Source organism: Cherax quadricarinatus, chromosome 94 (assembly GCF_038502225.1).
Source record: "Cherax quadricarinatus isolate ZL_2023a chromosome 94, ASM3850222v1, whole genome shotgun sequence".
NCBI lineage: Eukaryota > Metazoa > Arthropoda > Malacostraca > Decapoda > Parastacidae > Cherax > Cherax quadricarinatus.
In genome coordinates, this window is record NC_091385.1 from 10,978,298 (window position 1) to 11,006,159 (window position 27,862).

Genomic DNA, 27,862 nt, shown 5'->3' on the forward strand with positions numbered 1-27,862 from the left:
ATTAATATCCTAAAACCCAACATCAAATTCACTGAAGAGGAGAGAGACAACTGCTAACCATTTCTCCAAGGAAGAGAATCCTATTCCAAGTCTACAGAAAACCAATATGCAAGTACAGCTTCTCCTCGCTTAGCGATGAACGCACTCGTTTACTGATGACTTGGACTTACGAGAGGCTCTCTGACCACTACGTATACCTAAATGTATATTGGAGCTGATTTCCTCTATTTTGTTTATTACAATACACAGTACACTACTGTATAAACATTTAAAAATATACCAGAAATGTTACAAATGGTGTAAAGGTGACATTAAAACAATATCAGAGATGGTTGACACAAACTCACTACCATTATAATACGCTCCTCACTTAGCGACAAATTCGTTTATCGACATGGTCTTAGGAACGGAACTCCGTTGTTAAGCAAGGAGAAGCTGGATGACTTAATACCAATCTTCAGACTATTAAGTAACATGACTTTTAATGCTTATTGGTACCAACAGACAGGTCATATGGAAACAGCCTCCCATGTCTCAACCTCCACCAAAGACTTTGTAATAAGATTAGATATACAAAAAATGCCATCATTAAGGATGACACATGGAGGCTGTGACCTAAGTAAGCCGGCAGCACAACTAGAGTCCGACAATTAACCTTGTGCTTCAGAACAGTTCCACAATTATTTGCAAACATAGATTTCAGTAATAACCTAACATATAAAAGAGAAAAAGGTAGCTTACGAGAGGTTTTTACAAAGCAGAAGTGTTATAAGAAGAGCAGAGTATATGGAGAGTAAAAGAAAGGTGAAGAGAGTGGTGAGAGAGTGCAAAAGGAGAGCAGATGAAAGAGTGGGAGAGGCACTGTCAAGAAATTTTAATGAAAATAAGAAAAAATTTTGGAGTGAGTTAAACAAGTTAAGAAAGCCTAGGGAAAGTATGGATTTGTCAGTTAAAAACAGAGTAGGGGAGTTAGTAGATGGGGAGAGGGAGGTATTAGGTAGATGGCGAGAATATTTTGAGGAACTTTTAAATGTTAAGGAAGAAAGGGAGGCGGTAATTTCATGCACTGGCCAGGGAGGTATACCATCTTTTAGGAGTGAAGAAGAGCAGAATGTAAGTGTGGTGGAGGTACGTGAGGCATTACGTAGAATGAAAGGGGGTAAAGCAGCTGGAACTGATGGGATCATGACAGAAATGTTAAAAGCAGGGGGGGATATAGTGTTGGAGTGGTTGGTACTTTTGTTTAATAAATGTATGAAAGAGGGGAAGGTACCTAGGGATTGGCGGAGAGCATGTATAGTCCCTTTATATAAAGGGAAAGGGGACAAAAGAGATTGTAAAAATTATAGAGGAATAAGTTTACTGAGTATACCAGGAAAAGTATACGGTAGGGTTATAATTGAAAGAATTAGAGGTAAGACAGAATGTAGAATTGCGGACGAGCAAGGAGGCTTCAGAGTGGGTAGGGGATGTGTAGATCAAGTGTTTACATTGAAGCATATATGTGAACAGTATTTAGATAAAGGTAGGGAAGTTTTTATTGCATTTATGGATTTAGAAAAGGCATATGATAGAGTGGATAGAGGAGCAATGTGGCAGATGTTGCAAGTATATGGAATAGGTGGTAAGTTACTAAATGCTGTAAAGAGCTTTTATGAGGATAGTGAGGCTCAGGTTAGGGTGTGTAGAAGAGAGGGAGAATACTTCCCGGTAAAAGTAGGTCTTAGACAGGGATGTGTAATGTCACCATGGTTGTTTAATATATTTATAGATGGGGTTGTAAAAGAAGTAAATGCTAGGGTGTTCAGGAGAGGGGTGGGATTAAATTATGGGGAATCAAATTCAAAATGGGAATTGACACAGTTACTTTTTGCTGATGATACTGTGCTTATGGGAGATTCTAAAGAAAAATTGCAAAGGTTAGTGGATGAGTTTGAGAATGTGTGTAAAGGTAGAAAGTTGAAAGTGAACATAGAAAAGAGTAAGGTGATGAGGGCATCAAATGATTTAGATAAAGAAAAATTGGATATCAAATTGGGGAGGAGGAGTATGGAAGAAGTGAATGTTTTCAGATACTTGGGAGTTGAAGTGTCGGCAGATGGATTTATGAAGGATGAGGTTAATCATAGAATTGATGAGGGAAAAAAGGCGAGTGGTGCGTTGAGGTATATGTGGAGTCAAAAAACGTTATCTATGGAGGCAAAGAAGGGAATGTATGAAAGTATAGTAGTACCAACACTCTTATATGGATGTGAAGCTTGGGTGGTAAATGCAGCAGCGAGGAGACGGTTGGAGGCAGTGGAGATGTCCTGTCTAAGGGCAATGTGTGGTGTAAATATTATGCAGAAAATTCGGAGTGTGGAAATTAGGAGAAGGTGTGGAGTTAATAAAAGCATTAGTCAGAGGGCAGAAGAGGGGTTGTTGAGGTGGTTTGGTCATTTAGAGAGAATGGATCAAAGTAGAATGACATGGAAAGCATATAAATCTATAGGGGAAGGAAAGAGGGGTAGGGGTCGTCCTCGAAAGGGTTGGAAAGAGGGGGTAAAGGAGGTTTTGTGGGTGAGGGGCTTGGACTTCCAGCAAGCGTGCATGAGCGTGTTAGATAGGAGTGAATGGAGACGAATGATACTTGGGACCTGACGATCTGTTGGAGTGTGAGCAGGGTAATATTTAGTGAAGGGATTCAGGGAAACCGGTTATTTTCATATAGTCGGACTTGAGTCCTGGAAATGGGAAGTACAATGCCTGCACTTTGAAGGAGGGGTTTTGGGATATTGGCAGTTTGGAGGGATATGTTGTGCATCTCTATACGTATATGCTTCTAAACTGTTGTATTCTGAGCACCTCTGCAAAAGCAGTGATAATGTGTGTGTGTGGTGAAAGTGTTGAATGATGATGAAAGTATTTTCTTTTTGGGGATTTTCTTTCTTTTTTTTTGGGTCACCCTGCCTCGGTGGGAGACGACTGACTTGTTGAGAAAAAAAAAAAAAAAAAAAAAAATACACATCAACACAAAATGTATTGAGGCAAAATATCCATAGCACTAGAATTCAGTCTCTGAGAACACCAGTACACCTGCAGCTAGGACAACCAAAATCATGCCTGCATTACAAACTTAATCAAGGTCAAAATGATATTTCAAGACGATTTATGCAGAAGCAATAATAATAATAATAATAATAATAATAATAATAATAATATTTTATTTCAGCATGATACATGCTAGTACAAAGGGATATAATACTTGGGTGTGCATGCCAAAAGCCCCTTTATATGCAAAGCATTTCAGGCAAACTTAAAACTAACTTAAAATTAACAAGGAAATAACAGTACATATAGTCATTATATGAATTACAATGAATGCAAGAAAACTGAATATTCTATTAGGTCATGCTATAAGTCTGATAAGTTTTGTAGGGAAGAATTACAATTTTGATTATTAACTTTAGGTGGACACAATGGATAAAGCAATTGCGGAGTGCACAGAAGTAGCCATGATAATAATAAGATAAGATTTGTTTGGATTTTCAACTCGGGGGAGGGTTAGCCACCCAATATAACCCAAGAAAATCAATGCATCATTGAGGACTGTCATTTCCATTGGGGTCCTTCAAGCTTGTTCCCCATGATGCGACTGAGGCCAGTCAACTAACACCTCAGATACCTGCTTGCTGCTAGATGAACAGGGACAGCAGGTCTAAGGAAACATAGCCAATGTTTCTACGTAGCCGGGGATTGAACCATGGACACTCAGTGTGTGAAGCAAGAGTGCTGTCTACCAAGCCACAACTATACCACAGAAGTCAAGCTGGAAAATGTTACCAACTCCACTTCTAATATGTTATCCTACTTTTAACCTATGTTTACCTCACCTCTTGTACTATATATATATATATATTTTAGCTACTCTATGTCAGGTACAAGCAACTGCTCATGGTGAAATGCTGTTTTTTCTTGGTAAATGTCTTGTGTATATGTCTTTTACCAAACACTTAACAGTATTACCATACAACCCACCAACATCAACATGAAAACCCAATGTGATCTGAAATGTTATTACATAAAGAGCATACTTGCATGATCATACGACCAAAAGTGATGTCAAGATTGTTGAAATAATTGTTGCCTTGCAATCCAAATGCAGCAAATCACCATAGATTTATAGCCAATGACAGTTCTTCTGGGAGAGCCTAAAATGAATATAATATGTAAATGAAGGTAAATACAAGTTAATATAGTAAAGAGAAAGGTGATGAGAGTAACAAAAAATCTGAACAATAAAAGATGGCCTATCAAACTGGAAGGAGGGAGTAAGGAGGAAGTAAATATGCTTAGGTATTTGGGAATGAACTTGTTGGTGGACAGGTCTATGAAAGATAAGGTCAACCACAGAAATAATGAAGAAAAAAAGGTGAGCGGTGTATTAAGGCACATGTAGAGACAAAGAACCTTATCCGTGGGGGAAAAAACAGGAAAATGTGCTTAAATGTACTTTAATGTAAAGCACGGGTTTTAAGTGTTACAGAGAGGAGGATGCTGGAGACAGTGGAGATGATGTGTCTGAGGACACTGTGTGGCATAAATCTTATGCTGAGAATTCATAGTTTAGAGATTAGAAGGCATGAGATTACAAAAAAAAAAAAAAAAAAAAAAAAAAAGTATTATTCAAAGGGGTGAGGAACAGTTGTTGCTGTAGTTTTGATATTTAGAGAGGATAAATAAAAAAAGGATAATTAGGAGATTGTACGAATCTGGGGACGAGGGGACAAACAGGTAGGGGTTGTCTTGGGAAAGGTTGAAGGGAGGGGGTGAAGGCTTTGTGTGCTGGAGGCTTGAACATACAACAGGCTTGTGTGAGTGTGCTAGATAGGAGTGGAGACAAGTAGTATTTATGATTTAACTTGCTGCTGGAGTGTGAGTAAAGTAACATTTACAAAGGGATTCAAGGAAATCAATTAGCCAGACTTGAATACTGGAGGTGGGAAAAGTGCCTTCACTCTGAAAGAGAGGCGGGATGTTACAGTTTGGAGGATCATCTGGCAAGATGACTGGATGAATAACAGTTCAAGTTTTTTTTTTTTTTTTTTTTTTGAGGGGGGTCACCCTACCTCTGTGGGAGATGGCCAGTAAGCTAAAAAATGAGAAAATGTGCAGAAAGAAAATTATAGACACAATGTGTTAATTTGTCCTTGGGTCATAAGCCAGGGTGTGGGAACACTTAACTTAGACTTGAGATAACACAACTGTAAAAGTTTTGATATTAACTAGTAGTATGATAGATGCAGAAATCTGTAATAATTGTGACAGTGGGTATCACAAGTGTTATGCAGACTATACAGGAAAGTCCCACATATACAACACCCTATTTTGGTGTTCATGTTTTTGTTGGCTTTCAACCGAGCCACTGTTATGTTCGGTGCTTTTACCACTTTTCTGCACTGTGTATATATTTTATTTTTTAATCTGTTTTTATTGCCTAGTTATATTTGAGAACTTAATATGCGATAGTGTCAACACATGATCAGGCATTTTAGACTCGTGTGATAATGAAAAAACTGCTCTTTTCCACCTTCCGAATACCACCTGGTGGTTCACACTTACACTCACTCACCCATTTGACCATAAACAGAAATCTCAATCTCAATCTCAAAATAATGAATCTTAACTAGTCATAAGTTGGCCTGTGATACTCCAATACTGAAACTATGTATAGTGCCAAAACAAAAGCATTCACATTGCTAAACTCACAAACTAGTATTTAGTCACTTAGTCATAATACCAACTTACCTCATAATTTTGTAATATTTTAAATTTAAGATTTAATCTAAGTCTGCCCGAAATGCCTAGTCATGCTAGGTGTTCTAGTGGTACACTCTGTAATTATTATTTTACTACATGTAAACCACACAATAACCAAATTCTGTAAACTCAGTATATTGTAATCCTTATAGAGAATAAACTTTGAATTCCAGCAATTTTCGCTTACTGTAAGGGGTCGGGAATATAATAGCCATGCAAATGGGGTCCAATTGTACATAAATATATGTTTGAGACAGTGGGAAAGAGCATGTGAATATACTTATTGTTCATATTAATATGGTACACAAGGCCTCTCCAACTTATGAATGAGTTGTGTTCCAACAGTAAATGATTTTGCAAAAGATATTTTATGTATATTGTGAAGGTTTACAAATGAATAACAGCATTCAAAATTAATTTCTCAGTATTATGCTTGTTTGGACCTTATTAAGAGGTGGAGATTATAGTTTCTTAGATGCTCATAAGTCAGGGTAGCCCCTGGATAATGAAGAAAATAAATGCACTTTTTGTGGCTATAATTTATACCTTTGAAGATTGGTGTAGCATTCACCAATCAAATCATGAGTGCCATCAGAATCCCAGTCATAGCACTCTATCTTGATACTACGATTATGGTCTCCGGCACAGAGAACTCTAGCTGGGATGACAACTGGCTTCCAAGCTGGGTTCACAGTCTTCTTAATAACCTCCGTCTTATGCACAGGAAGATAGACACTATTGTCGTTGCAGCGATAAAAAATAAGGAAAGGATCACTCTTTCCCATGAAATCCTTTTTGTCCAGATCTGAACCAAACAGAGTCATGGTGACAACTTCCTTTGATGTAGCTACTTCTTCTCCTTGCACCAAGAGCATTCCACCCTTTGAAATGACTCTGCTCAACTGTCGATAAAAATTAAAAGGGTATATATTATAAACTTTAGTAATTGATACATACAAGTGATTTTAAAAAAGGCACATTAGCAAGCACTAGGATGTTATTTAATTAGAAAAAGTTTCGGTCCTGGAATCTTAAAGAAGGCTCCAGGGCCAAAACATTTTCTGATATATGGTAGTGAGTGCCAGAAGAGAATAGATGCCACCATGGCAAAAATCTAGGTTAGTGAATGATCCGAGTCCTTAACCCTCTGAGGGTCCGTCCTGCAGTTTTATTGCTTTCAAGCCTGGGTACCAGCTGTAGTTTTATGCCATGAGCTTAGCTCACTCAGGTAAGCTGTGAGCAGTAAATTTCGGCACAGATGAGAGAATGCATCTATGTGGTAAGTGTGAACCATGTAAAACAAATCCTGCAGCACGCAGTGCATAACGTGAAAAAAAAAACTGCTACCATAAGAACATAAGAACATAAGAATGTAGGAACACTGCAGAAGGCCTACTGGCCCATACGAGGCAGGTCCTTATCAAAACGACAACTACCTAAAGCTACTCAAGAAACAACTCCAGCACCCCCCAACACCAATCAAACCCAGCCCCTCCCACTCATATATTTGTCCAGTCTCTTCTTAAAGCTACCCAAGGTCCTAGCCTCTATCACCCCACTGGGAAGACTGTTCCACGCATCTACAACTCTGTTAGAAAACCAGTACTTACCTATGTCCTTTCTAAATCTAAATTTATCCAACTTAAATCCATTATTCCTGGTTCTTACCTGGTTCGACACCCTCAGTACTTTATTAATGTCTCCCTTGTTTATGCCCGTCATCCACTTATACACTTCAATGATATCTCCCCTCATTCTACGCCTCTCCAGAGAGTGGAGATTTAAGGCTTTAAGTCTATCTTCATACGGGAGGTTCCTTACACAGTAAATCATTTTAGTCATTCTTCTCTGTATGTTCTCTAATGAGTCTATGTCCATCCTGTAGTAAGGGGACCAAAACTGAGCAGCATAATCTAAATGAGGCCTCACTAGTGATGTATAGAGCTGTAAAATAACTTTTGGACTTCTGTTACTTATACTTCTTGAGATAAATCCAAGTAACCTGTTGGCCTTGTTGCGCACACTGAGGCACTGCTGTCTTGGCTTTAGATTTCTGCTTACCATGACTCCCAAGTCTTTTTCACATTCTGTATGACCAAGCTCTACTTCACCTAGATTATAGCTTCGAGGGTTATTTTCATTACCAAGGGCAAGTACCTTACACTTATCCACATTAAACTTCATCTGCCATTTCTCAGACCAAGACATTAATTTGTTCAAATCGTCCTGGAGTTCATTGATATCCTCCTCAGAGTGAATTATACGGCCTATCTTTGTATCATCAGCAAACTTACTCATGTCACTAGTAATCCCTTCATCAAGGTCATTAATGTAAATTATGAACAAGAGAGGGCCTAAAACTGATCCTTGTGGAACGCCACTAGTGACTAATCCCCATTCAGATTTCACTCCATTAATGGTAACTCTCTGCTTTCTATTGGTAAGCCATGCCTCAATCCATGCTAGAACTTTACCTCCTATACCATGAGCTGCCACTTTTCTTAAGAGTCTCTTGTGAGGTACTCTGTCGAAGGCTTTACTAAAATCCAAATAAACAATATCATATTCCTTATTACTGTCAACTGCCTCAAATGTTCTATTGAAGAACGTCAGTAAGTTTGTCAGGCAGGAACGACCTCTCGTGAATCCATGCTGAGATTCATTTATCAAGTTATGCTCTTCAAGGTGACTTCTGATAATGTCAGCTATAATTGATTCTAATAACTTGCCCACTATAGATGTCAGGCTTATTGGACGGTAATTTGAAGGAGTGGACTTATCCCCTGATTTGAATATAGGAACCACATTAGCCATCTTCCACAACTCTGGCACAACACTGGTAAGGATGGACGCATTGAATACACTCGTTAATGGCTGACTAAGCTCCATCTTGCATTCCTTAAGTACCCTTGAAAACAACTCATCGGGTCCCGGGGACTTATTTTGTTTCAGTTTGTCTATCTGTTTAATAACCATGTCCCTCGTGACAGTAAAATTAGTTAACTTAAATTCATCAGGAACCAAATAATTGTTAATTACTGGAATCTCATTTACATCTTCCTGTGTAAAAACTGACAAAAAATAGTCATTAAATAAGGAACACATTTCCAGTTCATTATCCGTCAGCTGTCCATTCCCAGATTTCAGAGGTCCTACTTTTTCCTTCACCTTCGTCCTATACACTTGAAAGAACCCCTTTGGATTAGTCTTTGATTCATTAGCAACTCTAATTTCATAGTCACGTTTAGCCTTTCTAATCGCCTTTTATACTTCTCTTTTAAGCTGAACATATTGGTCAGTAAGGTTAACCTCACCTCTTCTGATGCGCCTATAAATTCCCCTTTTCTCCCCTAATAGATGCTTTAGCCTCCTGTTAACCCATTTGGGATCGTTATTATTAGACCTAATTTCTCTCTTGGGAATGTATATACTCTGGGCACTGTGTACATTATTAAGAAAACAATCATAAAAGCAGATCCCTTCATATTCATAAGTATGATTATCACCAATAAAATCATTAGCTAGATAACCCCAATCAAGATTAGACAGATGTTCCCTAAGTCCATTATAATCGGCAGAACGAAAATCAGGGATTTTTACTGTATTATCATTATTCTTGCATTCCCAATTAATGCTAAAGGTGATGGATTTGTGATCACTTGCGCCAAGCTCTTCAGTGATCTCCAGATTATTCACGAGTGTTTCCTTATTTGACAAGACTAGGTCTAGCAAATTATTACCCCTGGTAGGCTCAGTTACACTCTGTTTCAGAAAACAGTCCTGAACTGTTTCCATGAAGTCACTGGACTCTAGATTACCTGTCAAAGAATTCCAGTCAATTTGGCTAAAGTTAAAGTCCCCTACTATGACTACGTTACTGTGTCCAGAAGCCCTAACAATTTCATCCCAAAGAAGTCTCCCTCTATCGTGATCCAAGCCTGGAGGTCGGTATATTACACCTAGAATTAGTTTTTCTTGACCCTCCACGAACTCTACCCAAACAGACTCTGTTACTGCTCCATCTATTTTTATACCTGTTTTTATGCAACAATTAATATTTTCTCGAACATACAATGCAACTCCTCCCCCCTTCCCATTACATCTATCCACATTGAACAACTTAAATCCCTGAATATTACACTCAGCAGTCATATCCCGACTCTTCAAATCATACCACGTTTCAGTTAATGCAATGATATCAAAGTTCCCAGCACATGCTACCAAACGTAGTTCATTAATTTTATTTCTTGCACTTCGACTGTTAGCATAAAATACCATCATATGTTTTTTCTTCTGCACATTTTTCCTATTCATCTTTGTTTTTACACAATTTCTGAAATTATCATTACCCAGAGTTACTCCATGACAGTTACCATTAAGATTCTTAATATCAGAGCATAAGTCAATATATCCATACTCATTATTAATCATTTCTAAACCCATACCTCTAATTAATCCTAGTTTAAAGTCCTAACAACCCCCTCAACTGAGTTAGCAAGAAAACCCACACCTGCCCTGGATAAGTGAACCCCATCCCTGGCATACATGTCATTTCGGCCATAGAAGTTGTCCCAGTTGTCAATGAATGGTACTGCATTATCCTTACAGTGTTTATCCAGCCAACAATTAATACCAATTGCTCTGGACAACCATTCATTACCAACACCTCTTCTTGGCAAAATGCCACATATAACAGGGCGCCCCCCCTTCTTCCTAATCATGTCTATAGCTGTCCTGAACTTTCTAACTAAATCCTCACTTCTACGCTTGCCTACATCATTGCCTCCAGCACTGAGGCAAATAATAGGATTGATCCCATTACCGTTCATGATGTTGTCAAGCCGGCTAACAATGTCCTCCATCCCAGCCCCAGGAAAGCATACCCTTTGTCTCCTACTCCTGTCCTTCAAGCAGAATGCCCTATCCATGTATCTAACCTGGCTATCCCCAACAACAACAATATTCTTACCTTCCTTGTTGTCGTTCGTCGTGACGATCCCAGTAGTAGACTCACATTCGTCGGGTAGCACCGAGAATGCGTTGGAGGTTTCCACGGGAGTTTCCACAGCAGTCTCTTTCTTCTTCATCGTTTCTGGCTTTCCATTCGTCTTCTTGATCGTCAACTTCGTCGTCCCCTGCTGTCCAACCACTGACCACGATCCCTTCTTGACCTGAGGACTCGAAACAGGAGGACTACTACGAATCCTCTTGTTTTCCTCGGTCAGTCGCCGTATCTCCATCTTCGCTGCCCTCAATTCTTCCTTAAGTTGCTGGTAAAGTTGCTCGATGGAGGGCATCTTGGTTCAGTCCACGGGAGCAAACAAGACACTTCTTCACAGAGTTAAGTATAGGTCAGCACTCAAAGTACAGGTCACTACTCAAGAGCACACAAACAGGTCTTCACAGAGCTAAGTACACGTCACTGTTATAGGATTAACCCTTAAACGGTCCAAACATATATATATGTTCTCTCGCGTAATGCCCTGAATTTTTTGAGGAAAAAAAAAATAGCTTTTTTTTTAATAGGAAAAAAGAGCATATGTACTTATGTGTCCCCAATTTTTTTCATATGGCGCACGCTGAGTGTGCACACCCATTCTCTCATGTCTAGGCGACTTAGGCTTATTGTGCCAATGTTGAATGAATGACAAACGAAATGTATATAAACGTTTGGGGCGCTACGTGAGAGAACATATACATATATACGTTTGGACCATTTAAAGATTAAAACAGCAACTGCAGTATATTTTCCTATTTTTTTTCCGGTTGTATTTGGGGTTTCTTAGTCTCATTTGATAGAATGGAAGACATATTACAGAAAGAGATGATTGATTGGTTTTAGTACTGAAAATAGCTCGAAACTGAGCTTAAAGTAGCGGAAATGTTCAATTTTTGCCCGTGTTCAAGAGTAAACATATTATGTCACACGTCCAATACATGTCAACTGGCAAGTCTGATATGAGTTCACAAATGTGCTGATATTATTTATATAATTGCAGTGGACTATCGACATTCGATATTAATCCGTTCCTGAGAGCTCATCGAATGTCAAAAAAATTGTAAGTCGAATTAATTTTCCACATAAGAAATAATGGAAATCAAATTAATCCGTGCAAGACACCCAAAAGTGTGAAAAAGAAAATTTTACCACTTGAAATATTAAGTTTAAGGCATAGAATAATTACAATAACAACAATAACAATAGATTAATAACAATACAATAATTGACACTTGCCTTTAATGAAGATCTGGTGATGATTGATGGATTGATGGGATGGGAGGAGGGGAGTGTGTGTATGGTGTTAGTGTTTAGAAGGGGAATCCCCTTCCATTAGGACTTGAGGTATCAAGTCTTTTTCTGGGGTTACTTCCCTTCTTTTAATGCCACTAGGACCAGCTTGAGAGTCACTGGACTTCTGTCGCACAACATATCTGTCCATAGAGGCCCGTACCTCTCGTTCCTTTATGACTTTCCTAAAGTGGTTCACAACATTGTCAGTGTACAGGTTGCCAACATGGCTTGCAGTAGCTGTGTCAGGGTGATTTTCATCAAAGAAGGTTTGCACTTTAAGCCACATTGCACACATTTCCTTAATCTTTGAAGTAGGCAACTTCGTCAATTTCTCTCTCCCCTCCTCTGAAGCAGTTTCCTCAGGTCTGGCCTCTTGCTGTTGAAGATGATCTAGCAGCTCATCAGTGGTTAGTTCGTCATTGTCCTCCTCCACCAACTCTTCCACATCCTCCCCACTAACCTCCAACCCCAAGGACTTCCCCAATGCGACAATGGATTCCTCAATTGGCATACGATTCTCAGGGTTAGCCTCAAACCCTTCACCTCCCCACTAACCTCCAACCCAAAGGACTTCCCCAATGTGACAATGGATTCCTCAACTGGCATAGGATTCTCAGGGTTAGCCTCAAATCCTTCAAAATCCCTTTTGTCTACACATTCTGGCCACAGTTTTTTCCAAGCAGAATGCAAGGTCCTCTTAGTCACTTCCTCCCAAGCCTTACCTATAAGATTTATGCAATTGAGGATATTAAACTGATCCTTCCAAAACTCTTTTAGAGTCAGATGAGTTTCTGTGGTCACTACAAAGCACTTTTGAAACAGCTTTTGTGTACAGTTTCTTGAAGTTGGAAATGACCTGCTGGTCCATGGGCTACAGGAGAGGAGTGGTATTAGGGGGCAAAAACTTGACCTTAATGAAGCTCATGTCCGCAGAAAGTCGCTCTGCCACGTCTGAAGGATGACCAGGAGCATTGTCTAATACCAGGAGGCACTTAAGGACAAATTTATTTTCTAGGAGGTAATTTTTCACAGTGGGGGCAAATGCATGGTGTAACCAGTCATTGAAAAAGTCCCTAGTGACCCATGCCTTACTGTTTGCCCTCCACAGCACACACAAATTAACCTTGAGGACTTTGTTTTGCCTCAACACTCTGGGAGTTTCAGAGTGATACACCAATAAAGGCTTCACTTTGCAATCACCACTAGCATTAGCACACATCAAGAGAGTAAGCCTGTCTTTCATAGGCTTATGTCCTGGGAGTGCCTTTTCCTCCTGAGTAATGTAGATCCTGCTTGGCATTTTCTTCCAAAACAGGCATGTTTCGTCACAATTAAACACTTGTTCAAGTTTCATTCCTTCAGCCTCTATGTACTCCTTGAATTCATGCACATATTTTTTCAGCCGCTTTTTGGTCCAAACTGGCAGCCTCACCATGCCTTACCACACTGTGTATGCCACTACGATTCTTAAATCTTTCAAACCAACCTTTGCTGGCTTTAAATTCACTCACATCACCACTAGTTGCAGGCAATTTCTTTACCAAATCATCATGCAACTGCCTAGCTTTTTCACAAATGATCGCTTGAGAGATGCTATCTCCTGCTATCTGTTTTTCATTCATCCACACTAATAACAGTCTCTCAACTTCTTCTAACACTAGCGATCTCTGTTTCGAAAACAAAGTTGCACCTTTTGCAACAACAGCTTCCTTGATTGCCATTTTCCTGCTCACTATAGTCGAGATGGTTGACTGGGGTTTACTATACAACCTGGCCAGCTCTGACACACGCACTCCACTTTCGTACTTTGCAATTATCTCTTTCTTCATTTCAATAGTCACTAGCACCTTTTTTATCGAAGGGTTGGCACTAGAAGCTTTCTTGGGGCCCATGGTTACTTATTTTGCAGAAACAAGCACCAAAAACAGTGATAATATGGAATGTACCGAATGTATCCTTAGATGTGCGCACGCTGGCTGGCTTGTAAACACTGGCACACACGGGGCAGTCCAGGCCACACGTGGACATGTCTCGTATGAATCGTATCAAATGTTGGGTTTTCCATCGAATGTCGAGGCGAAATTTTTGCGTTAAAATGCATCGAATGTCGGATTTATCGAATGTCGATGCCATCGAATGTCGGGGGTCCACTGTATTACAATATTGCATAAGATTAAATCTTCTAGTTTTTGGTGTAAATGGAGCACATACTAGCAAAATAGCTAAGAATTTGATTTAAAGGAACAATGTAATTGACCGAAAATAGGACTCACAGTGGGCAAAATTGCTGATGCACAAATATCACTGACACAGCAAAATTCGTGAGGGTGTAATTTCGTCAATTTCCAATCAAATTTCATACTTTTTGTTTTACTACCTTCAGAAAAAAATCTCCACCATTTCATAAGAAAAAAAAAGGTTAATTTTATTTTGGGATGGGATAACAAATTTTTGTAGGTACAGATACTCAGTTTTAAGCTGATACCATTACCAGTACCATGAAAATTAGCTGATAACCATCTTTACCAATACTGGTACTTTGGTAAACCCCTAAGTAAATTATAATAACAATAAGCATCAAGCCACACTCTTGTAGGCAGTAACAAATAACTCTTTAGCAAATAACATTTTACCCAAAAAACCATCACTTGTCTCACTGCCCAGCCTAGTCTAGTGTGCAGAGGGTGACATTGATGAGTTAGTATGACAGCAAATTTCACTGGAGGTAAACGCTTCCTTTTAACCCTTAAACTGTCCAAACGTAGATCTATGTCCACGTGCGGGGAGCTCCGAACATAGATCTACGTTTTTTTTTACATGCTTTCAAATGGGGAAAATCAAGGTTGGAGCACTACGCACGTGAACATAGATCTACGTTTGGACAGTTTAAGGGTTAAATAGCATAAAAAATACTTTTTGATAAAAAGCAGAACGAGTCAGTTTGTACCTGAGAATGAATGTTCCTTCGGGTAAAGGAACATCAGTTATTCAACACACAGAACATAATCAATTACAGAAATTATTACAATGTAGTAAAAAATTCCAGGAAAATTTTGGTTTGCTTTATTTATGCATAAAGGTAATAAAACATAATTTTTTTTTTTTTTTTTTTTTTTTTTCTCTCAACAAGTCGGCTGTCTCCCACCGAGGCAGGGTGACCCAAAAAAGAAAGAAAATCCCCAAAAAGAAAATATTTTCATCATCATTCAACACTTTCACCACACTCGCACATTATCACTGTTTTTGCAGAGGTGCTCAGAATACAACAGCTTAGAAGCATATACGTATAAAGATACACAACATATCCCTCCAAACTGCCAATATCCCAAACCCCTCCTTTAAAGTGCAGGCATTGTACTTCCCATTTCCAGGACTCAAGTCCGACTATATGAAAATAACCGGTTTCCCTGAATCCCTTCACTAAATATTACCCTGCTCACACTCCAACAGATCGTCAGGTCCCAAGTACCATTCGTCTCCATTCACTCCTATCTAACAAGCTCACGCACGCTTGCTGGAAGTCCAAGCCCCTTGCCCACAAAACCTCCTTTACCCCCTCTCTCCAACCCTTTTGAGGATGACCCCTACCCCTCCTTCCTTCCCCTATAGATTTACTATATGCTTTCCATGTCATTCTACTTTGATCCATTCTCTCTAAATGACCAAACCACCTCAACAACCCCTCTTCTGCCCTCTGACTAATACTTTTATTAACTCCACACCTTTTCCTAATTTCCACACTCCGAATTTTCTGCATAATATTTACACCACACATTACCCTTAAACAGGACATCTCCACTGCCTCCAACCATCTCCTCGCTGCTGCATTTACCACCCAAGCTTCACACCCATGTAAGAGTGTTGGTACTACTATACTTTCATACATTCCCTTCTTTGCCTCCATAGATAACGTTTTTTGACTCCACATATACCTCAACGCACCACTCGCCTTTTTTCCCTCATCAATTCTATGATTAACCTCATCCTTCATAAATCCATCCGCCGACACGTCAACTCCCAAGTATCTGAAAACATTCACTTCTTCCATACTCCTCCTCCCCAATTTGATATCAAATTTTTCTTTATCTAAATCATTTGATACCCTCATCACCTTACTCTTTTCTATGTTCACTTTCAACTTTCTACCTTTACACACATTCCCAAACTCATCCACTAACCTTTGCAATTTTTCTTTAGAATCTCCCATAAGCACAGTATCATCAGCAAAAAGTAACTGTGTCAATTCCCATTTTGAATTTGATTCCCCAAAATTTAATCCTACCCCTCTCCTGAACACCCTAGCATTTACTTCCTTTACAACCCCATCTATAAATATATTAAACAACCATGGTGACATTACACATCCCTGTCTAAGACCTACTTTTACCGGGAAGTAGTCTCCCTCTCTTCTACACACCCTAACCTGAGCCTCACTATCCTCATAAAAACTCATTACTGCATTTAATAACTTACCACCTATTCCATATACAGTGGACCCCCGGTTAACTAACTTTTTTCATTCCAGTAGTATGTTCAGGTGCCAGTACTGACCGATTTTTTTCCCATAAGGAATATTGTGAAGTAGATTAGTCCATTTCAGACCCCCAAACATACACGTACAAACGCAGTTACATAAATACACTTACATAATTGGTCGCATTTGGAGGTGATCGTTAAGCGGGGGTCCACTGTACTTGCAACATCTGCCACATTGCTCCTCTATCCACTTTTCTAAATCCATAAATGCAATAAAAACTTCCCTACCTTTATCTAAATACTGTTCACATATATGCTTCAATGTAAACACTTGATCTACACATCCCCGACCCCCACTGAAACCTCCTTGCTCATCCGCAATCCTACATTCTGCCTTACCTCTAATTCTTTCAATTATAACCCTACCGTACACTTTTCTTGGTATACTCAGTAAACTTTTTATTTTTTTTTTTTATTATCACACCGGCCGATTCCCACCAAGGCAGGGTGGCCCGAAAAAGAAAAACTTTCACCATCATTCACTCCATCACTGTCTTGCCAGAAGGGTGCTTTACACTACAGTTTTTAAACTGCAACATTAACACCCCTCCTTCAGAGTGCAGGCACTGTACTTCCCATCTCCAGGACTCAAGTCCGGCCTGCCGGTTTCCCTGAATCCCTTCATAAATGTTACTTTGCTCACACTCCAACAGCACGTCAAGTATTAAAAACCATTTGTCTCCATTCACTCCTATCAAACACGCTCACGCATGCCTGCTGGAAGTCCAAGCCCCTCGCACACAAAACCTCCTTTACCCCCTCCCTCCAACCCTTCCTAGGCCGACCCCTACCCCGCCTTCCTTCCACTACAGACTGATACACTCTTGAAGTCATTCTGTTTCGCTCCATTCTCTCTACATGTCCGAACCACCTCAACAACCCTTCCTCAGCCCTCTGGACAACAGTTTTGGTAATCCCGCACCTCCTCCTAACTTCCAAACTACTAATTCTCTGCATTATATTCACACCACACATTGCCCTCAGACATGACATCTCCACTGCCTCCAGCCTTCTCCTCGCTGCAACATTCATCACCCACGCTTCACACCCATATAAGAGCGTTGGTAAAACTATACTCTCATACATTCCCCTCTTTGCCTCCAAGGACAAAGTTCTTTGTCTCCACAGACTCCTAAGTGCACCACTCACTCTTTTTCCCTCATCAATTCTATGATTCACCTCATCTTTCATAGACCCATCCGCTGACACGTCCACTCCCAAATATCTGAATACGTTCACCTCCTCCATACTCTCTCCCTCCAATCTGATATTCAATCTTTCATCACCTAATCTTTTTGTTATCCTCATAACCTTACTCTTTCCTGTATTCACCTTTAATTTTCTTCTTTTGCACACCCTACCAAATTCATCCACCAATCTCTGCAACTTCTCTTCAGAATCTCCCAAGAGCACAGTGTCATCAGCAAAGAGCAGCTGTGACAACTCCCACTTTGTGTGTGATTCTTTATCTTTTAACTCCACGCCTCTTGCCAAGACCCTCGCATTTACTTCTCTTACAACCCCATCTATAAATATATTAAACAACCACGGTGACATCACACATCCTTGTCTAAGGCCTACTTTTACTGGGAAAAAATTTCCCTCTTTCCTACATACTCTAACTTGAGCCTCACTATCCTCGTAAAAACTCTTCACTGCTTTCAGTAACCTACCTCCTACACCATACACTTGCAACATCTGCCACATTGCCCCCCTATCCACCCTGTCATACGCCTTTTCCAAATCCATAAATGCCACAAAGACCTCTTTAGCCTTATCTAAATACTGTTCACTTATATGTTTCACTGTAAACACCTGGTCCACACACCCCCTACCTTTCCTAAAGCCTCCTTGTTCATCTGCTATCCTATTCTCCGTCTTACTCTTAATTCTTTCAATTATAACTCTACCATACACTTTACCAGGTACACTCAACAGACTTATCCCCCTATAATTTTTGCACTCTCTTTTATCCCCTTTGCCTTTATACAAAGGAACTATGCATGCTCTCTGCCAATCCCTAGGTACCTTACCCTCTTCCATACATTTATTAAATAATTGCACCAACCACTCCAAAACTATATCCCCACCTGCTTTTAACATTTCTATCTTTATCCCATCAATCCCGGCTGCCTTACCCCCTTTCATTTTACCTACTGCCTCACGAACTTCCCCCACACTCACAACTGGCTCTTCCTCACTCCTACAAGATGTTATTCCTCCTTGCCCTATACACGAAATCACAGCTTCCCTATCTTCATCAACATTTAACAATTCCTCAAAATATTCCTTCCATCTTCCCAATACCTCTAACTCTCCATTTAATAACTCTCCTCTCCTATTTTTAACTGACAAATCAATTTGTTCTCTAGGCTTTCTTAACTTGTTAATCTCACTCCAAAACTTTTTCTTATTTTCAACAAAATTTGTTGATAACATCTCACCCACTCTCTCATTTGCTCTCTTTTTACATTGCTTCACCACTCTCTTAACCTCTCTCTTTTTCTCCATATACTCTTCCCTCCTTGCATCACTTCTACTTTGTAAAAACTTCTCATATGCTAACTTTTTCTCCCTTACTACTCTCTTTACATCATCATTCCACCAATCGCTCCTCTTCCCTCCTGCACCCACTTTCCTGTAACCACAAACTTCTGCTGAACACTCTAACACTACATTTTTAAACCTACCCCATACCTCTTCGACCCCATTGCCTATGCTCTCATTAGCCCATCTATCCTCCAATAGCTGTTTATATCTTACCCTAACTGCCTCCTCTTTTAGTTTATAAACCTTCACCTCTCTCTTCCCTGATGCTTCTATTCTCCTTGTATCCCATCTACCTTTTACTCTCAGTGTAGCTACAACTAGAAAGTGATCTGATATATCTGTGGCCCCTCTATAAACATGTACATCCTGAAGTCTACTCAACAGTCTTTTATCTACCAATACATAATCCAACAAACTACTGTCATTTCGCCCTACATCATATCGTGTATACTTATTTATCCTCTTTTTCTTAAAATATGTATTACCTATAACTAAACCCCTTTCTATACAAAGTTCAATCAAAGGGCTCCCATTATCATTTACACCTGGCACCCCAAACTTACCTACCACACCCTCTCTAAAAGTTTCTCCTACTTTAGCATTCAAGTCCCCTACCACAATTACTCTCTCACTTGGTTCAAAGGCTCCTATACATTCACTTAACATCTCCCAAAATCTCTCTCTCTCCTCTGCATTCCTCTCTTCTCCAGGTGCATACACGCTTATTATGACCCACTTCTCGCATCCAACCTTTACTTTAATCCACATAATTCTTGAATTTACACATTCATATTCTCTTTTTACAGTCTCTTTTGTCCCCTTTCCCTTTATATAAAGGGACTATACATGCTCTCCGCCAATCCCTAGGTACCTTCCCCTCTTTCATGCAGACTTGTGTACCATTATTTTTGCCATCAATTTTGTCGTATCAGTCACAGCAAGATTTTCTTGTAAGAATATACTAAAAAGTGAATAAGTGAATATGTTGTGTGTGCCCCGCCACTTGTAAGTGTTGTGTGTGCCCTGCCACTTGTAAGTGTTGTGTGTGCCCTGCCACTTGTAAGTGTTGTGTGTGCCCTGCCACTTGTAAGTGTTGTGTGTGCCCTGCCACTTGTAAGTGCTGTGTGCCCCACCACTTGTAAGTGTTACACTTCCAGTTTTATTTCTTGTTTTATTTTTATTCATATTTTTCTTGTTTCTTTGAACAAATTCACTCAGTGTAATTTTAATTTCTTTTTAACAAACTGTTTTCTCTTTCTCTGAGTAAATTGTTTTGCTTAAATTACAATTAAGAGTTAAAGTGTTCAATCAGTCTTTCTCCATATTTTTTTTTATTCAACCTGCATTTTCCCAGTGTAACTTATTACTGCATTGATTATTTCTGCACCTTATTTTGTTGCACTTGTTCTGCAGTGAATTATTTTCTTTTATTGATATTTTTATGCATTATTATTCTCAGTTCATTATTGTTTGAGTCTCCTGTTTTTCATTTTATTATTTTTCCTAATATTGTTTTTGTATTATATTTTTAATTTTGTTTCTGCACTCTTAGAAAATATTTCAATTTCCCAGTTATCTCTCTTTGCATACAATTTAGTGATTTTATTTTATACTTCTTACATTGATTTACAATTTTATTAGTTAATTTCTTTATTAGCAAGAGTACAGACAGCTCATTTTGCATTTAATTCAGCCTCCAGTAATATTTTTTACTTGTAAATTTCAATGTGTTTCTTTATCTTGGGCAGCAGTCCCTCATACTGAGTTGTCCTTCCTCTTGCAGTTTATCTCAGACATTTTTTTATTACTTCTGCAGAATTAGTTGCATCTCTTATTTCAATTTTAGTATTTTGTGTCATTTTTATTATTCATTATTTTTGCCTTATTTGTTCTGGTGCAACTTCTTTGCCATTATGTCTCACATACCGTCAAGTGATACTTTAGTGAATGGCGACACTCAGACCTCTCAGGCTACTGCTGCTCCTGTCATCAGTCCTCATAGTTCATTATCGACTGACAGACCGACCCAGTCACTTTCGAATGCTCACTTAGTGTACCATGCTGGTCCAAGTAAACATGAATCAGTCCACAGTCCTAATATTCCCTTACTGACTGAAAGACAATGTGTTTGTTCTCACAGCTTGTATCTGAGACTTGTTAAAGTGCTGCGTGTGAAGTTTAGATTAAGTTCCTCTGTGAATTACTTATTAACGTAGCCGAGCGGTCAGGCACTAGTAATACTGTCACTCCTGTCTGGAATCCAGCCACAGTGCACACAGGATAGTGTACAGTTACCTTGGGTTTCAGAGGAACCTCAGACAACCCTGGGTGCTGAGACTACTATCCATGCGATGGCGACTTGTTCAAGTAGTCGTTCCTTCCAGGAGACGCTTTGTGAAGAACGTTACTTGTAATGAGTTATGCCATCTCTTGCTGATGTCACAAGCCGTTGCAGAAAGACGTTTCTGTGGCTAGTGTACTCACTTGAGTGTTGTTGTTGTTCCTTGTGTTCCAGATGGTGATATTATCCTCGTTGACAGTAATCCGTGTAATGTAAAAAGTTGTTTCTCGAGTAACTTTCACGTGTTGTTAACGTTTTTAAGTGTAGTCTCCTTATAGTTGATACATCATGTCACTGTATGTGACTCAGATTGAATACCAGTATTGTCGACCATAGCATGTTTTTAAACACCGCTCACCCTCTAGGCACTGGTGGGTTAGTCTGAGAGAGAGGCAGGGCGGCTGATGGTGCTTCCCATACTTTCCGTTATAATTATACGTACTAACCAGCCTAAGTGAGTGTTTTTACCCCATCCACGTTATCGAACCCACATGACAACAGCACGTCAAGTCCTAAAAACCATTTGTCTCCATTCACTCCTAACACACACTCACGCATGCTTTCTGGAAGCCCAAGCCCCTAGCACACAAAACCTCCTTTACCTCCTACCTTCAACCTTTCCTAAGCCAACCTCTACCCTGCCTTCCCCTCCACTACAGATTTATACACTCAAAGTCATTCTATTTTGTTCCATTCTCTGTACATGTCTGAACCACCTCAACAACCCCTCCTCAGCCCTCTGGATAATAGTTTTGGTAGTCCTGCACCTCCTCATAATTTCCAAACTACAAATTCTCTGCATTATATTCACACGACATCTCCACTGTCTCCAGCCTTCTCTATGCTGCAACATTTACCACCCATGCTTCACACCCATATAAGAGCGTTGGTATAACTACACTCTCATACATTCCCCTCTGTGCTTCCATGGACAAAGTTCTTCATCTCCTTAATTCCCAGCTACTTAAGACACCTAAGGTGCTATTCAAGGTGCTAATCCAGGTACTTAAGTGTTTTATTCTCTGTCTTATTTTAAACTTGAAACCATAACTTTTAACAGATATACTGCAATATAAAGACATTAAGCATACAATTTATCCAGCAGATTTTTGTGTAATTATAAAAGTTCATTATATCAAGGTCCATTATATTAAGTATTACTGTAATCAACTGTGTGGGAAAAATGTTCTTTGAAAATACAATTGTTGGTATCCATACCTGTGATCCCTGGCATGCCATGACTTCTCCCAGCGAGCACTCAACAGCACCAAGAGAGTCCTGATCATCTGGGTTTGTACTCTTGGTGTCCCAGTCATATATAGCAAATTTAAGATGCTGAAAATAAGAAAATGGAAAAAAGTATGAAGTACATTGAAAATGTAATCTTTGTAATGTTCAACTGCTCCAAAAAGAAGTCTAAAACAAAATACAGTGGACCCCCGCCTTACGATATTATTTCATTCCAGAAGTATGTTCAGGTGCCATTACTGAACGAATTTGTTCCCATAAGGAATATTGTGAATTAGATTAGTCCATTTCAGACCCCCAAACATACACATACAAACGCACTTACATAAATACACTTACATAATTGGTCGCATTGGGAGCTGATCGTAAAGCGGGGGTCCACTGTAATGGGTAAACCCTCTCATAACACAACCTCACTTAGTGCAATTTTGATTGAATGGAACTGACTGAATGGAATTTCATAATGCTAAGACACTCTTGATAGTACACTCTGAATCTGATACATAAGTAAAGAACAAAATTTTCATAATGTGCTGACTGAGCTGCCTCACACTTGACAAAAGCAAGTTATTACACAACATATGTCTTACCAATATGTTTTCAAAAATCAATGTAATTCATCAATGATTAATTTAAATCCACCCACACCATCTTCCCACCACCCGCACCATCTTCCCACCACCCGCACCATCTTCCCCACCACCCGCACCATCTTCCCCACCACCCGCACCATCTTCCCCACCACCCACACAGTCTTCCCCACCACCCACAGTCTTCCCCACCACCCACACAGTCTTCTCCATCACCCATGCTGGAAATAAGTCACTTTGATTTTTTTGGATTATCCTAGGTTCTCTACACATGTGCTGCTATGTAAGATAATCTTTATAACTGTATTTGTGTATACCTGAATAAACTTACACTCTTACATGCCATCTTTCTAACTACCCATGCTGTCTTCCCCACCACCCACACCATCTTCCCCACTGTCCACACTGTCTTCCCCACCACCCAAGCTGCCTTCCCCACCACCCAAGCTGCCTTCCCCACCACCCAAGCTGCCTTCCCCACCACCCAAGCTACCTTCCCCACCACCCAAACTACCTTCCCCACCATCCATGCTGTCTTCCCCACCACCCATGCTTTCTTCCCCACCACCCACACTCTGTTCCCTTTTCACTATCTGTATTTAGTATCCTGGGCATTGCCTTTAGTCACAAACTCATCAAAACCACGAAATTCATCTTCACCGACACTTCCATCTGTGTTAGAACTATCACTTGGGAAGAGAAGAGTCCCAATTCACTGGGGAGTCAGGTATGCCTTACCACTAGGCATGGTGAACAAGGCGTAATGAACTGGCACTCCCACAATGTAATTATACGAGACCGACACTGGCTTGCAAGCTGTAATATTACGGGACTGACAGTGAAAGGGTTAAGCAAGTTCAAGCTCTTGAAGAGTGGTGGAATGTGATGCCTGGCACAGGAGTTGGTAATGAACCGCACAGCAGCTTTTTGTTGGATTATTTAAGGTTAAAGGTGATTTGCCATGGTTGAACCCCAAGCACAACTACAGAAATCACCTCATCACCCAAAATTAACCAGACACTCAAAAAAGTCCTAAATAATTTATGACTGCTCAATTATTTGATCATTTACTTCAAACTTAAAACTGTTTCAATTTCATTAGTGTAAATTGTGTTTGATGATTGCTCAACTATTTAATCATCACTCCAAACTTAAAATTGTTTTAAATTGTGCTTAACTGCCTGAAATACTCTGCACCATCCCCCCAATGAAAAGCAGGGGTGTCACTAGCACGTTAAGAGACCATACAATAAGTGTCAGGGGCCCGAGACTGTTCAACTGCCTCCCAGCACACATAAGGGGGATTACCAACAGACCCCTGGCAGTCTTCAAGCTGGCACTGGACAAGCACCTAAAGTCAGTTCCTGATCAGCCGGGCTGTGGCTCGTACGTTGGTTTGCGTGCAGCCAGCAGCAACAGCCTGGTTGATCAGGCTCTGATCCACCAGGAGGCCTGGTCACAGACCGGGCCGCAGGGGCGTTGACCCCCGGAACTCTCTCCAGGTAAACTCCAGGTAATATAAAGGGGCTTTTGGCATGTTCACCCAATTGTTACACTTTGTACAAACATACATCATGCTAAAATAAAAATATTATATTATTATTATATTACGTATATAGTATTATTAGGTAAGGGTAGGCGAGAGCGTGGTGAAGTGCAAGAAGGGCAGTTTGGGGTACATAGTACCATATCTTAGAAAAGATGCATGCTGTTTTGGAGATTTTCTTGGATATATGCAACAAGATAGCAGTCAAGGTGAATTATTATTATTATAATCAAGGGGGAAGCGCTAAACCCGTAGGATTATACAGCGCCTGGGGGGGATGTGGAAGGCATTCAGGCTTAATTCGAGGAACTGGAGCACAGATCCAATTCCCTAAATCATGAGCCCCTCACCAACATCAAGGAACCTTCCCTGAGGGGAGTCAAGGTGAAGACCTAGAAATTTGCCCTCAGTGTGTCTTGTAATGGGGGAACCATTTATCAATATGTTTAGCTGGATATTTGAAGCTCTGTTTACAAAAAGCATGAAGTAGGTTTTGTTTATACTGAGTGATTTTTGTTGGTCATCATCCAAGTAGATATTTTTAGTAGCTCGTCATTTACAGTGTTTAAGTATAACTGGGTTTGGGTTAGAGAAGACAATGTAGTGCCGCCTGCAAATAAAATAGATTTAAGGAGTTTAGATGCATTGGAGAGGTCACTGATGTAAATGAGAGAGAGCAGTGGGCCAAAGATGCTACCCTATTGGACTCCAACAACTACTGGTTGAGTAGTGGAGGTAACATCATTTGTGTATATATACTGGTGTCTATTGCTAAGATGAGATTTTAGGTAATTGAGGGTATGTCCTCTAAACCCGTAATGTTCAAGTTTTAGGTGCAAGAGGTCGTGGTCCACTGTATCAAGTGCTTTCCATAAGTCTATGAAGAGCCCCAGGGAATATTTATTGTTTCGGGTGCAGTACAGCCTCTCCACGCTTAGTGACGTACTTGTTTACTGATGCCTCGGATTTGCGATGGGCTCTCTGACCTGTATTCACAATTAAATGTATCCTGGAGCTGATTTCCTCTATTCTGTTTATTTCAATATACAGTACACTACTGCATAAACATTTAAAAATATATGAGAAATGTTATAAATGGTGCAAAGGTAACATTAAAACAATATCAAAAATGGTTGAAACAAACTCACAACCATTATAGTATATTCTTCACTTAGCGACGCATTCGTTTAATGACGTGGTCTTAGGAGTGAAGAGGCTATATATAGAACTCGCAAAATCGTAATGACACGATTGCTAACAAACCATACCACAGTTTTGAGACTGATTGCGGGTTCTATCCCCACCCATGGTATGGTTTCTATATATAGAAGTTCAAGCATACACATAATAGCATTATTCGTACTTTTTTCAGCCTAAATCCAAACTGGCAGGGGTAAAGTATATTGTGGGATATTAGGTAGGAGTCCTAGGTAGTAGGTTGGTAGACCGCAACCGCCCAGGGAAGTACTACCATCCTGCCAAGCGAGTGTAAAACGAAAGCCTGTAATTGTTTTACATGATGGTAGGATTGCTAGTGTCTTTTGTCTGTCTCAAACATGCAAGATTTCAGGTATGTCTTGCTACTTCTACTTACACTTAGGTCACACTACACATACATGTACAAGCATATATATACACACACCCCTCTTTGGGTTTTCTTCTAGTTCTTGTTCTTGTTTATTTCCTCTTATCTCCATGGGGAAGTGGAACAGAATTCTTCCTCCGTAAGCCATGCATGTTGTAAGAGGCGACTAAAATGCCAGGAGCACGGGGCTAGTAACCCCTTCTCCTGTATATAATACTAAATGTAAACAGAGAAACTTTTGTTTTTCCTTTTGGGCCACCCTGCCTCGGTGGGATACGGCCGGTGTGTTGAATGATGATGATTAGGTAGGAGTAAACTGGCTTGTGTATTATTTTTCCAAGATTTTAGAATGTAGAGACAAGTTTGATATAGGTCTATAGGTATTCAATTCAGCTGGATTGCCCCCTTTGAGGACTGGGATAACCCTTACTGTCTTGAGTATAGATAGGAAGGTCGAAGATTCCACAGATTTGCTAAAGGGAGTTGCAATATTGGGTGACAACATGAGCTGCTTTATATACACGAGTGGTGGTAAGTTATTTAGGTCTCCTGCCTTGTTTTAATGGGCGAGAGAGAGATCAGTAGGGTTTGCTGGAACTAGAATTAAAGTATGTATTCAGGAAGTTTACTAGTGAGGTAGTCTTTTGGCTGAGTGTTTTTGGGATTTTTCTTGCTAGCTTGGTTCCTACAGTATTATTATTATAATCAAGGGGGAAGCGCTAAACCCGGAGGATAGATAAAGAAAACATTAAGTTTATTGGCAGCATCTGTTGGCTGGACGAGGAGTTCCTCTGGTTTAGTTAATCTTTCTGTTTCTAGACAGTTTTCTAGAGCCTAAAATTTAGAGGGGGTTTTCCAGGTCTTTCTCATATCCCCTTTTATGTCATTGAATCTGTTTTCATAATATAGTTGTTTAGATCTCTATTAGATTAGTAAGTACCATTTTTCATATACTGTAGATGTTTATTATCAATGGACCTGAGGATGCTGTTTGTAAGCCAAAAGAATAAGGAATAAAGATTTTATTTCTTTGTAAAGGTTACAATGTGTAATTACAATTTTCGTTTGCTAAGTACAAAGAAAGCCACTATTATGCCAGGGCATTTTGGGCAGACTAATCCTAGTACATAATACAGTGGACCCCAGGTTTACGATATTATTTCATTCCAGAAGTATGTTCAGGTGCCAGTACTGACCGAATTTGTTCCCATAAGGAATATTGTGAAGTAGGTTAGTCCATTTCAGACCCCCAAACATACACGCACAAATGCACTTACATAAATACACTTACATAATTGGTCGCATTGGGAGGTGATCATAAAGCGGGGGTCCACTGTAATTATGTACTTAAATCTAGACAACGTAAGAATTGTTA

General features: G+C 39.8%; 1 protein-coding gene across 2 annotated transcripts in view; it reads right to left on the bottom strand.

Annotated features, from left to right (window-relative positions):
• Nucleotides 1–27,862, bottom strand: part of LOC128700858 (copine-8) — a gene marked incomplete at its 3' end in the record, with an annotated part of 117,417 nt that overhangs the window by 42,646 nt on the left and 46,909 nt on the right. For both annotated transcript variants that reach the window (XM_070104768.1, XM_070104767.1), the window contains 2 exon segments: nucleotides 6,346–6,701; nucleotides 22,737–22,853. In XM_070104768.1, coding sequence (XP_069960869.1) covers nucleotides 6,346–6,701; nucleotides 22,737–22,853 — 473 coding nt within the window.